This window comes from Apodemus sylvaticus, chromosome 1 (assembly GCF_947179515.1).
Source record: "Apodemus sylvaticus chromosome 1, mApoSyl1.1, whole genome shotgun sequence".
NCBI classification, from domain to species: domain Eukaryota; kingdom Metazoa; phylum Chordata; class Mammalia; order Rodentia; family Muridae; genus Apodemus; species Apodemus sylvaticus.
The window spans coordinates 172,920,307-172,934,541 of record NC_067472.1 but is presented as its reverse complement, the minus strand read 5'-3'; the positions used below and the strand labels follow the sequence as shown (position 1 = coordinate 172,934,541).

At 37.1% G+C, this 14,235-nt stretch overlaps 1 protein-coding gene across 1 annotated transcript in view; it reads left to right on the top strand.

Moving 5' to 3' along the window:
- The window catches only part of LOC127694608 (vomeronasal type-2 receptor 116-like), a 41,140-nt gene extending 27,530 nt beyond the window's left edge, over positions 1 to 13,610 (top strand). Inside the window, exon 6 of the mRNA XM_052196178.1 lies at positions 12,679 to 13,610. Coding sequence (XP_052052138.1) covers positions 12,679 to 13,610 — 932 coding nt within the window. The remainder of the gene's footprint in view (positions 1 to 12,678) is intronic.
- The last annotated feature ends 625 nt before the right edge of the window (positions 13,611 to 14,235 follow it).

Here is a 14,235-nt window from a genome sequence, read left to right as displayed (position 1 = left end):
TTCTTTCCCCATGTGCAGGGCAAGCCCAGCATGCTGCATTAAATAAAATTCCTCTTGTTTTTTGCATTGAAAAAAAGAAAACCAGAAAGCCAGAAAACTTTCCAATAATGTCATGTTCTCTCTTCATACTTCCTTCTTTGAATAGGAACTAGAAAATATTCTAAAAAAAAAAACCTGTTGTCAATCTAAGTAATTCTTGGGATTTCTAGCCAAGGTCAGAAAATCAGTTAGAAAAAAAATATTTTAAAAGAGCTATGAAAAGTTTTAAAAGAGCCGTGTTCTTTCTCCGTGGATATTTTCAACCAAAATCAGAAATCATGTTTGAAAAAATCTTGAATATCTGTGTTCACACCCCAAAGATCTCTAGATAGCTCAGCTCTCCCTAGAAAAATATTCTATAAAAGAACCGCTATTGCTCTCTGTCAGCCCATCACATGCAGACCAAAAAGCCCTGTTTTATATTTACAAATAAATTCAGTCTTTTTTCCAGGTTCCCTCTTCGACATCCCATGAACTAGCTCTCCAAGACCTTAGCCCAGTGACTCAGGATAAGGACAGCAAGTACTTTTTGTAACATTGCAAAAGAATTCAGAGATCTCCTTACCTTTGTAAACTAAGCTGGATGGGACCTTGCCCTGGTATTAATACTCCATAAATATATTTTCCTCTTCCTTTAGTATCTATTTGACAAAGTGATTCATAGTGCTGTGGCACATATTTTTCTAGGTCTGTGAGTCCCCTCATATAAATATTATTGCATAGTTGAGAAATCATCATTTTGAACTAATGTTTTTAGAGTTCTTTCCCACAGCCATATGGGCTATCCTGATGGTCACACCATTCTACCATTTTGCTGAGAATTTACACACATCCTTGCCTCCCACCCTTGTGCTGTTTATGTTTATCATGGAGTCATTCACTTTAGCACAATAGCCTTCAAAACTCATGGAGGGGCTCCCTTGGGTGGCAATGATTTCATTAAATCCCTTAAGTGGGCTAGCAGTGTCTGTTGTTAGGTCTCCCTTTTCTTTTTTGATTTTGTTAATTTGGATCCTTTCTCTCTGCCTTTCATTTAGTATGGATAAGGCTTTGTCTATCATGCAATTTTCTCAAAGAACCAGTTCTTCATTCTGTTTATTCTTTGCTTTATTCTTTTGTTTCTAATTGGTTGATTTCAGCCCTAAGTTTCATAATTTCTGGCCACATACTCCTCTTAGGTGCATTTGCTTTTGTTCCATAGCTTTCTGGTATACTTTGAAATTGCTAGTATGAGAACTCTCCAAATTCTTCATAAAGGTACTCAGTGCTATAAAATTTCTTCTTAGCGCTCATGGTTGAGTAGAGAGTTGGTCAGTTTTTCATGATTATATGGGCATTATGTTGCTTCTGTTTATCTTAAAAATCCAACTTTAGTCCGTGGTTGTCTGACAAGATACAGGAAATTATTTTTAATTTTCTTTATTCTATTGAGACTTGCGTCGTAACCACCTATATAGTAAATTTTGGAGAAGGTTCCAAGAAGTGCTAAGAAAACACTCTTCTTTTATGTTTGGGTGAAGGAGTATATAGATACCTTATAGATCTATTGGATTCATAACCTCAGTTAGTTTCTCTATTTAGTTTCTCTCTTGATCACCTGTCTTCTGCTGAGAGTGGGATGTTGATATCTCCCACTATTAATGCATGAGGTTTGAGGTATGGTTTAAGCTTTAGTAATTCTTTTATAAATGTGGGTGCCTTTGAGTTTGGGGTGTATATGTTCAGAATTGAGATGTCATCTTGGTGCATCTTTCCTTTGATGAGTATGAACTGTACACACTCATATCTTTTGCTTAATTTCATTGAAAGCCTATTTTATTAGATATTATAACAGCTACTCCAGCTTGCTTCTATACCCCAACCCTTTGTCTCTGGCACTTACATTGAGACTCCCCCAAGTGAGATACGGAGACTCAGATCGATGGAAAAACAAGAGGTTTATTATCTGGCATGTTGGATTTGACCTTCAATTAGTCTTTGAAGGCATGTGACTCGAGGGTGATCCCAAATGTCTATTACAAGCAGTTTTTATACTTTTTAGGGTCACAAGTTTTACACTTTAACTTAGTGGCTAAGCATATTGGCCTTCAAATCTATTGGCTAGCAAGCATGGGTAAGTCGTGACTCAAACTTACATTCTACCTGGAACTTTCTGAGGGTCAGGTGACTATCAGTCAGTACATTCTGCAGTTTGTCTGAGACTATTTTACTCCATAATGTTCCTGTGTGTGGTGTGGAGAATGTAACTTGGCCTAGCCTTGAACCAAGGTGGGTGGGTGTAAGGCTGGTGAGAGCCCCTAGGGTCCTCTCTTCTTTGGTCTGTTTCTTCAGAAGCATATTTCCAGCACTTTACTGTAAAGTAATGACTATCTTTGTTGCTCGAGTTGTATGCAGCAGAACAATGTTGCTACTCTAGAGTGTGGAGACAGTGCTATGATATGGGGAATGCTGGCCTTAGCAGGGATGGCAAGTTCTGCTTGAACAGAGAGGGGGAAGCTGGACAACCATGCCTGTTCCCCAGGAACAAAGCAGTGAGATGATGGGGTGTTGGATACGGGATGGAGACTGTGGAGGGGGGCTGGACTAGTATCAAGGACAGGATCATTGGGTGGGAAGTGACTGTGGAGAGCAAAGGCAGCTCCCAATGTTGAAAGCTTCACGAGGAAACTCTCTGCCCCAGAAAATATTACAATTAGATAGGTTCGGTGTGTTGTTGTTGTTGTTGTTGTTGTTGTTTAACAGCGAAAGACCAGGGAGAAGACAGGGTCTTTCAAACCTGGATGGGGTGAGCCTGTCTCAGCTTGAGTTGCAAAGTGGCTAATCTGTTTATAATAGTTAGTTGCCTGTTTTGTTTTTGTGTGGAAAAGTCTTTTTGGCCAAAGAGGGTATCAAAAACACTTTGGGGTGTCACCTCAGTCTCAATTTTGTTTGATAAATGGTGAAGACATTTATCCTGAGATAGTTTTTTTCATTGTAAAAATATGGGAAGGGACAGGGAGGAGTGACATATATAAATATGTCTTTTGTCTAATACCTTATGTCTAAGGTGTGTGGATGTGATTTTTTTGTCTGAGTTTTTTAAGTCTGAGGCTTGGAATGGGTACTAGTTGAGTGCTCTAGTTTGATTGGAGTTAATATTAATGGGGAACATTTAGGTGTTTGGGGATTTTAGTTCTGTATCAGTGTCTTGAGTAGTATGGAAGGCAGGGTTTGTTTTTTAAGGGAGCCAAGAAAAGTATGAAGTTGTATGTTAGGTGGCTAGGGTGAGGACTATGGAATTGTTAGGTTTTTGTTTAAGCTTTGGTATGGTAGGACTTTGGATTTTGTGGTGCTGGGAAGAGAGAGGAGAGATGCATGTATCTCATTGGGTGGGGGAAGGTGGAGTACAAGGAAAGACCAGTGGAAGGCCATTTTTATTTTAATGGAGCCCTGTGTTTGGGTGAAGGAAGGAAGATCAGGGAGAGTAGATGGTTCATTTTGTGCTTTTTTGAAGGATAATGGGGCAAGACTGGGTAGATGGATTTTATTTTTCTTGTTAGTGCTGTAAGATCTGTGACATCTCGAAGAGTGTGGTCTTTAGGACATTGATCTTTGGACTCATCTGACTGAGGGAACCCTGGAGCTATGTTATTAACCTGCATTGTTTTAGATGATCTTATATATTGTTAAATTATAGCTAAGTTTGACAAAAAAAAAAAAACAGGAGGGTTTTTTTTCCTTCTTTATTATCTCTCTTTCATATGAGAGAAGTTACTTGAGTCCATAAGTCAGGGCTGTAAATATTACCATTGGTCATATATGGTGCTATCTGAAGGACTTTTCCAAAAATAAGGAGGTTTTGGTTTGGGCTACTTTTATTTTGTGGGCTTTTAGTAGGGTATATATCTCCCTAACTTGGAGGTATTTTTATGTTATTACAAGTTATCTAGGACAGAAAGAAAGAGAAATGTCTTGTCCAAAGTGAACGTTCCTTTGGCCTGTTGGCTTTGGGGGAATTTTACACAGATCTAAACCACTAAGCCTTGTAAGTGGCTGTTGTTTTAACAGATTTTTTTTGTTTTTGTTTTAAGGAGAAGTTAAATAGGGAGTCTTCTGTCAGTGACTTTTATGGGCTGTGGAGTTTCAGACAGGTGCTAGAAGGACCTTTAGACAACAACAGAGAATAGCTCTGGCCAGAAGTCATTAGCAGTCTGTTTAATTTTCCTAAATCTACAGGATGTCACTTTGTCTCTAGAGTTGGGGTGAGGGAGGAATGCTCCCCTTCCCTTCATATTGGTTTTAGTGTGTTTTCTGTTCTTGCCCCATGTGGTTGCCAGTTGTTATTCTATTTTACCAGTTTGTATACACTACCCAAAAAGATCTGTGGGAACTCTGCTCTGGCTAGAGTAGTCAGAAAATTATTCTCTCTGATGGGGAGAGGAGAGTCAGCTCAAGATAGCCACTGTTCTCTTCTCCGCTATTGCTACCCTAGAACAGAAATATTACTACAAGGCAGATGGGCTGGCACAATCAGAGACGACCATTTCTACTCATCTGCCTCTGCTGATCTGACTTCTTGTCTGAGATGTTAGGAATGCCTCATCTACAGAAGAGATTGGGATGGAGCCCCTATGTAAAAGATTGTCATGACCCTCCCCATATGGTGCTGAGGTCACATGACAGGAGCATGATCAGGAATAGGTGAAACACCTACCATCCTCTGCTATGACATTCAAGGGCTTCCAAACTCACTCATGCTTTCTAAGTTTCCTGACACTGCCCACTGCCCAACACTTCTATTTTATTTTTTCATTGGTGTACAATCACATATTACCTGTACTTTCTTGTGTGTAGTTCACCTTCTAGTGTTTGAGTTTTCCTTCTAATATTTTCTGTAGGGCTTGATTTGTGGATATTGTTTAAATTTGCTTTTGTTTTGGAATATCTTATTTTCTCCACCTATGGTTACTGAGTGTTCTGCTGGGTAGTATTTTAGGTTGGCACCTGTGATTTCTTAGAGGCTTCAAGACATCTCTCTATTCATGTCTTTCTAAACTTTAGAGTCTCTGTTAAGATTAATAAGTTGTGTGTAATTCTGATAGTCCTTTGTATATTGCTTGATATTTTTCTCTTACAGCTTTTAGTATTCTTTCTTTGTTTTGTAGATTATTATGTGGTAGGAGGATTTTCTTTTCCAGTCCAATTTAGTTGGTATTGTGTAAGCTTCTTGTATGATTATAGGAATCTGTATTTTTTTAGGTTGGGGAAATTTTCTTCTATGATTTTGTTGAAAATAATCTTTAGAGCTGGTACTGTTCTTTTTCTTCTATTCCTATTTTTCTTAGGTTTGGGCTTCCCTAGATGTTCTGTTACAAGAATTTTATAGATTTCCTCAGATTGTGCTTTCTTTTTTTGTTTGTTTGTTTGGGGGTTTTTATTCTTATTTTTTGTACACTCTAGATTTTATTCCCCTCCCAGTTGACCTTCCAACTGTTCCACATCCCATACCTCCACCCTGCCACCCTGTCTCTATGATGATGTCTCCCACCTCACCACCCACCCCACCAGACCTCTAAACTCCCTGGGGCCTGCCGTATTTTGAGTGTTCTCTGATTGGACATGTTCTCTAATTGGACACAGACCCAGTAGTCCTCTGTTGTACATGTGTTGGGGGCCTCATATAAGCTGGTGTATGTTGCATGGTTGGTGATTCAGTGTTTGAGAGATCTCTGAGGTGTAGGTTAATTGAGGCTGCTACTCCAACTACAGAAACAGCCTCCTCTTCAGTTTCTTCTAGCCTTTCCCGAATTCAACCATAGAGGTGAGCAGCTTCTGTCCATTGGTTGGGTGCAAATATCTGCATTTGACTCTTTCAGCTACTGGTTGGGTAGACTTTACTTTGTGTGGTCATTATAGGTCCCTTTTTGTGAGCACTCCATAGCCTCAGTAGTAGTGTCAGGCCTTGGGGCCTCCCCTTGAGCTGGACCCCACTTTGGGCCTGTTGCTGTATTTCTTTCCCTCAGACTCTTCTCCATTTCTATCCCTGCAGTTCTTTCAGAGAGGAACAATTATTGGTCAGTTTTGATTGTGGAAAGCAACCATATCAGTCACTCAGTGCCCTATTTTTCTGCTGGAGGTAGGCTCTATTCTCTTTCATCTAGGGTCCTTCCTTTTCAGCCCTGAGAGGCTCTCACCTCCCAGGTCTCTGGCACATTCTGGAGGGTCCCCCAAACTCCTACCCACATGGCTGCTTGCTTCCATTCTTTCTGCTGGCCCCCAGGGCTTCAGTCCTTTCCCCCCAACACAATACCATATCATATTCCCATCTGGTCTCCCCATCCCTTCACTCTTGTGGTTTCTCTCCCAGCTCCCTCCTTCCAGTCCCCCTGTGGTTGATTTCTTCTTCCTCCAAAGTGGGACTTAGACATCCTTACTTAGGCCCTTCAGCTTGTTGACTTTTTTGAGTTCTGTGGACTGAATCTTGGTTTTCTGTACTTGTTTAATTTTTTTGTTCTGTTTTGTTTTGTTTTGTTTGTTCTAATATCCACTTATTAGTGAGTATATACCATTCCTGTACTTTTGGGTTTCAGTTTTATAGATTTTGTGTTTTGATTATTATGTGGTGGGAGGATTTTATTGTCTTGTCCAATTTATTTGGTATTGTGTAAGCTTCTTGTATGATTATAGGCATTTGTTTCTTTAGGTTGGGGAATTTTTCATCTATGATTTTGTTGAATTTTTTTGATTTTGGTTTTATTTTGCAGTCTTTGGAGGTTTTACTGTTCACCTTCTTCTATTACTATTTTTCTTAGGTTTGATCTTTCCTTGATGTCCTGTCAGTAATTGAGAAGATTTTTTCAGATTGTGTTTTCTTTATTGCTTCTATTTCCATTTCAGGTCTTGTACTATTTTATTCATTTACTTTACCTGTTTAATTGTATTTTCCAGTATTTCCTTAAGGGATTTATCAGTTTGACTTTAAAGGCCACTACATTTTTTATTTTCCTAAGTTTTTAAAGGGACTTATTCATTCATTTTCTCTTTAAAGGCATCAATCATATTTATGAGGGTAGATTTAAACTCATTTTCTTATGCTTTGGTTGTGTTAGAATATCCAGGTCTTGCTGAATAGGATATCTTTGCTCTGACAGTTCCATGCTGCCTTGGCTCCCGTTGTTTGGGTTCTAATGTTGGCCACTGACCATCTGGCTATCTGAGGAAATTCCTAATGTACTAAGTATTGGAAAGGGAGGCCAAATCTGGATGTTCTTTGTGTAGGCAGCCTCTAGTGGTCAGTTGTGTACCAGATGTTCATGGTGTAGCAGATCTGGATATTCCATGTTTGTTGGGCCTGATGGAGGCCAGCAAAGTTGAGACCAAATAATGGAGCTCAGAGGTACAACCTGCATCTAGCTCAGGACTTCTGGGCATGACCTCAGATATATGCAGTGGAATTGGGCCAAAGGGATAGGGGGATATGACCTGTTTGTTTCCTGTTTAAAGGACCTGTATTTATCTTGTTCAGTAGGCCTGACGGAAGCTGGCAGAGTAGCAGCTAGACAATACAACTCTGAGGACAGGACAAATCTCTCTCCTTGAAAAATAAAACCATATTTAAATTGGATTTCCTCTTTTATATTGTTAAAACTCTGTTAATGAACAAAGATTCCACTTCCCACATAAATGTTGGATTGTTAACTAGTATTGCCATTGTGCTGGTCCTAATTAGATGATGATGTTGTATGGAGTTTCATTCCTCTGGCCTCTTGTTGAAATGCTGTATTGAAATCATTCATTATTACTGTAAAGCTGTGGTTTTAGATCCAATATTTTTAAGGTAAATGGGAAGATCACATCTGGATATATCTCTGTGTAAAATCATGTGCTATTCTTGGCTTCTGCTAAACTAACATGTGTAGTTTGTTTTTATATTTTGTCATTTTCCTAATTTTTTGAAATTATTCTATGATTAACTCATTCTTTTATTTTATACCCCCATATTGTTTCATAAATTCTTCCTTGCCTTTTTTTCAAATTCACTGCTAATTTTATTTTATTTTTTATTTTCTTCTTTTAGTGAAAACAATTTTTTATACAGTATATCCTGAGTATAGATTCTCCTCTCTCTATTCCTCTAGGTTCTTCCCCACATACGGATTATGTATTTATTTTCACCATAGAGCTTCTGCTATCAGTTTTCTGTTAAGAAAGTCTTCACCTGTTCCAATGAATTCAAGGATATTCCCCACTGTATCTTCTATCTAGTTCAGTGTATCTTCTTTTACATTGTGGTTTTGGACCATTTGTAATTGAGGTTTTTGCACAGCAATGAGTATGAAATTATTTCCATTCTTCTCTGTGGAGAGATCCATTTTACCATAATCATTTGATGAAGATGCAACCTTATTCCCAGTACATATTTTTGTACTCCATCAAATTCAGATGTCCTTATGTATTTGGGTTTTCAGTTCAATTCCATTGATCAAAGTGTCTGTTTTTATGCTATTACCATCTGGTTTTTGTTATGATATCGCTGTAAAACTGGGTTTGGTCTAGGATAGTTCTACCTCCAGCAGAGATTTTATTGTTCAGGATTGTTTGTCATATCCTGTTTTTTTTTTCATGTTATGTTGAGAATTAGCCTCTGAAATTCTAAAGAACCATGTTAGAATTTTTAAAGGTGTTGCATTGAATCTTTAGAATGCTTTTGGTAGGATGATCATTTGAATATACTAATCCTATAGACACACAAGAATTGAAGAATGTTCCATCTTCTCATATCAACTTCAATTTCTTTCATTAAGCAATTGAAGTTATTATGACAGAAGACTGTAACTTACTTTATTAAAGTTATGCTAAGATATTTAATATTATTTGAGGCTTTTGTGAATTGGTTCTAATTTCCTGATTTCTTTCTGAATCCCTTTAGGTATATAGGAAAACTACTGATTTATTTTTAGTTAATTTTATATTCAATCACATTGCTGAAACCTGGTGGAGGTTTTATGGTGAGTTATAGTATCATATCATTGGCAAATAACAAAACATTCACTTCTACTTTTCCAGATTTTATTCCCTTGGTCTCCTTCAGTTGTCATATCGCTCTAGCTAATATTTGAAGTACTATCTGAATAGATATGTAGAGAACACACAAATTGGTCTTCTTCCTGATTTTACTGGAATTACTTTGTGTTTCTTTCCATTTAATTTGATATTTGCTAAATGCTTGCTGTAAATTGCCTTCCTTAAATTTATGTATGGCCCTTGTGTTCCCTAATCACTTCAGCATTTTTATGATGAAGGTACATTGGGTTTTGTCAAAGACCTATATTATATCTAATTATATGAGCATTTGTTTTGATCTTTTTCTTCATTTATATATGTTGAATTTACTTATTCTTTGTATGTTACCATTACTGCATCTGTGGAATAAAGCTTAATCCATCATGTTTGGTTGATATGTGGTTACATTCAGTTTCAAGAATTTTATTTATTATTTCTGCAACCATGTACATAAAAAATTGCTCTGTAATGCTTTTTGTTGAGTCTTTAAGTGACTTCAGTATCAGGGTCATTGCAACTTATCAAATGAATTGGCAAATATTCCTTCTCTTACTTCTTTTAGAGTAACTTGAGAAAATTTGGCATTAATTTTTTTTTGAAAATCTAGGAGAATTCTGGACTAAGATCATCTTTCACTGAAATGTTTTGTTTGGGAGATTTTAACGACTGCTTCGCTTTTGCTGTGGGTTACTGGTCTATTTAAATTATTTATATAATCTTGATTTAGCTTTGGTAATAGTATTAAAAAGTAAAAATTTCCATTGTATTTAGAGTTTCCAATTTGGGAGAGTATACATTTTTAAATAAGTGTTTGTTAAGCCTTTTTTTTTTTGTTTCTTTTTTTTTTTTTTTATTTGAAATGTCTCTGAAATACTCAACAAAGGTAAGAGAGAGGCTGGAGAAACCATATCCAGAGGTTAGGCACGGCTCCTGGTTGAGAGTTGGGACCAGCAACCCATAACAAAAATATTGATTCAGAATTGCTTCTGTCTAAGGGAAATGCAGTGACAACGAATAGGGCAGAAACCAGAGGCCATCCAGAGAGGGTCCTACCTAGGGATCCATCCAATCTGTATCCACCAAACCTAGACACTATTGCTGATGCCAAGGAGTGATGGCTGACAGAAGCCTTGTATAGCTGTCCCCAGAGAGGCTCTGCCAGAGTCTGACCAATATACATGCAGAAGCTCAAATGCTTGCAACCAACCATTGGAATAAGCATGGGGACCCCAATGGAGGAGTTAGTGAAATGACTGAAATAACTGAAGGGGTTTGCAACAATATCAACTAACTAGACCCCAAGTCCCAGAGCTCACAGTGACTAAACTCCCAACTAAAGAGGACACATGGAGTGACCCGTGGCTCCAGCTGCACATGTAGCATAGGAATGCCTTATCTGGCATCAGTGGAAATGGAAGTCCTTGGTTCTATGTAGCCTTGATGCCCAAATTATGGGGAATTCTGGGGCACTAAGGTGGGAGTAGGTGGTGGGTGCACCCTCATAGGATGAGGGGGTATGGGGAATTGTTTTTTTTTTTCCATATCGGCACATTACCAATTGGTTTAATCATGGTCATATTCATTACCATTTGGATTAGACTGTACCTACAAACACAGTGCAACCATCAATTGTTACACATTAAAATTATTAATTCCTTTCTTTGACTATCTTTGAAACAGTTTAGCAAAAAGGATAATATAAATTTCATTTTTTACAACCCATACTTATGCAGAACCCACCAAGAATCTTATCCTTAATTGTTGAGAGCTCCTTAAAGCAATGCATATATTGCCCAGAAGCAGGCAACTCTCAGTCCACATCTTAAAACTGTTATGCATTTATTCCACTAAACCTTACAATGGATAGTTATTATATACTTTTTTTATGGATAGAGATTAAAGCATCATTGATTTCTTGGTCTTCCACAGGTATATATCAAGGCCTTCATCACACATGACTATTAAGGATCATTGCTTGGAATAAGGATGAGAGTGTCACTCATTGATTTAAATAAAACAAAACATTTATACAGTTGTTTGACAATAAGTAGATTAACCTTAATGGGACCAATGAGTTTATCCTAATGTGATTCAGATTCTTACCGCCATGAAATTTCATATGGGTTCATAGTAACAAATATGAAATAATCCTTTGATAAATATCAGTTCCCTGTACTACTATATAGTAGCTCCACAGAAATATTCAGTATATGCAAAATAAGAGAGCTTCAGTCATGAATACAAAATACTGAAAATCTGATTTTAGAGACTATATTTCAAGGAAATATAGTCTTAAGGAAAAATATGGTAAAAATACACATGATAACAAATTAAAATTTAAGATATCACTGGTACAAAATGTAGAAAAATTAAAACCTAATTTTGAAATAAAGTGTTATCCTCCTATAAATTAGTTAATGAAACAGACATTATGTTCCTTAATTAAGTCAAACATGGAATTCTATTCTTTGAGTTTTTTGTTTGTTTGTTTGTTTTTCGAGATAGAGTTTCTCTGTATAGTCCTGGCTGTCCTGGAACTCACTCTGTAGACCAGGCTAGCCTTGAACTCAGAAATCCGTCTGCCTCTGCCTCCCAGAGTGCTGGCATTACAGGCGTGTGCCACCACCGCCCAGCTTGGAATTCTATTCTTGAAACATACATTGTACAGTAAAAAAAAGCAACAAAAAACACTCATAATAGAAACAAAAGGACGAGTTGTTAATGTGTAAAAAAACTTGGTGAAAATGAGTAGTGTTCCATGGTCATAAAAGTAAAAAGAATTAAATAACAAGGAATCACAGGAGAAATTTGATTCTGCTGAAATTAAACTCAATATATGTTAGCTCAAAATATAAAACAAAGACAATCCCTTGATGAGGTGATAGTTTTCAGAATGAGACAAAGGTTTAATGTAATTGAAAATTGGCATCACAAAGGGAAGGGCATATATTTTTTAAATCAAGGTAAAACTCGCAAATGTTTAGGAGCAGAGTATTCCAAACCTATTTTTAATACCTAGTAATAATTCAATCTCTACATGTTGACAAATAATGACATTGCTAAAAGTAACAATATAATACTAGTTAAAGATTTAAGCTTCAAGAATGTAATGGCATTTATTAATTTGAAATCATTCAGACTGTTAACCAAATTGGAGTATCCAAGGGGCTATATGAAAATAAATAATTATGGGCACCAAATCAAGAAAACATCATTTAAGAAATGAATTTCAAACAATAATGTAAGTATTGTACAAAATATTTGTCCAGAATTAGACATTTTTTCATAAGAAGATGAAAGAATCAAGTTACAATAATGCAACACTTTTTTCTAAACTGTTTTGAGTCATAAAATAGATGAAACAGAGTTACAAATTGAGGCAAAGCATACAAGAACAGAGGAAAAGCATTGGATTTTTATTTTTATCACCATAGGCACTGTATAGATTTGAAAAGAGGCAGAGTACACAAAAATGTCTTTCTGAAACAATAAAGAAGGGTGACTCAGGAAACATTTCAATGAGCTAGGAGTAATTAATATATCAGAGGGGAAGAAACACCTGAGGATTGATTCACAGTCACTTTCATTTCTGAACAGATATGGATCGGTGTGTAAAGTGTCCAGAATCTCACTATGCCAACTCGGAGAAGAACCACTGCCTTCAAAAATCTTTCACCTTTTTGGCATATGAAGAACCCTTGGGGATGGCACTCACCATCACAGCACTGTGCTTCTCTGTACTCACAGCTGTGATCCTTGTAGTTTTTGTGAAGCACAGAGACACACCCATTGTCAAGGCCAATAACCGGGCTCTCAGCTATACTCTGCTATTGACACTCTTCATCTGTTTCCTCAGTTCCTTGCTCTTCATTGGCCAGCCCAACACAAATACCTGCGTATTGCAACAGACAGTATTTGGAATTTTGTTCACTGTGGCTCTCTCCACAGTGCTGGCTAAAGCTATTACAGTAGTTATTGCATTCAAGGCCACTGTTCCAGCTAGAATGGTGAGGTGGTTAATGGTATCAAGAGCCCCTAACTTCATCATTCCCATCTGCACAATGATCCAAATTGTTATCTGTGGTATCTGGCTTGTGACTGCTCCACCCTTTATTGATCAAGATACTCATGCTGAGCATGGTCATATCATCATTGTGTGCAACATGGGTTCAACAGTTGCCTTCCACACTGTCCTGGGGTACCTCTGCTCCTTAGCACTTGGGAGCTACACAATGGCCTTCTTGTCCAGGAATCTGCCTGACACATTCAATGAAGCCAAGTTCCTGTCATTCAGCATGCAGGTATTCTTCTGTGTTTGGATCACTTTCCTCCCTGTCTACCATAGCACAAAGGGGAAGGTCATGGTGGCTATGGAAGTGTTCTCCATATTGGCTTCTAGTATAGCACTCCTTGGATTGATTTTTGTCCCCAAGTGCTACATTATTTTGCTAAGGCCAGAAAAAAACTCCTCTCTTGGCATCAGGCACAAAAAACATTCAAGAAGGAATATTCATTTAAATTTTCATTAAAAATCAAAGTTTATCTACAATACTAAGTTATATGTTATGGTTTAAACCAGTTCCAGTGGATTCTAAATGTCTTATTTGGGTATAATATCATGTGATTGTGTACATTTATCATTTCTTCATCTAATTGTATTAAGCTCTCTTTGTATTGAAACCATTGTTTTTCTTTATGTTTTAGATTTATTATGTGCTTTTTGTAACATAGTTTCACTACGTGTCTTTGTTGGCATACTATCCCATAATTATACCAGTGTGGCATAAATTGATAGATACAAAGTGCTTTCCTCTGCATATAAAGTGCTACTGCGGAAGATGTATCAAAATGTCGACCATGTCGGATTCATTTTTACTTCTTTAATCAAAAAAAAATCATGTGATTGATTTATTTGTTTTCAGCTCCCCTTTCCCAGTTACACCCTCCCCATATGCTCCATAAGTCCTTTTCTCTCCATCCATTCTCTTATCTTTCCCTTAATTCTTTGTAAACTGAGCATTATTAGAGCAGTGTCTCTTAAGATTTAATTTCACAGTTTCTTATTTCCAGTTATCAGGAAAAAGAAAATGCCATAGTTTTTAATGACAGTAGAAGATACTTCTATTTTAATACATCATTATTTTGTTACATGAG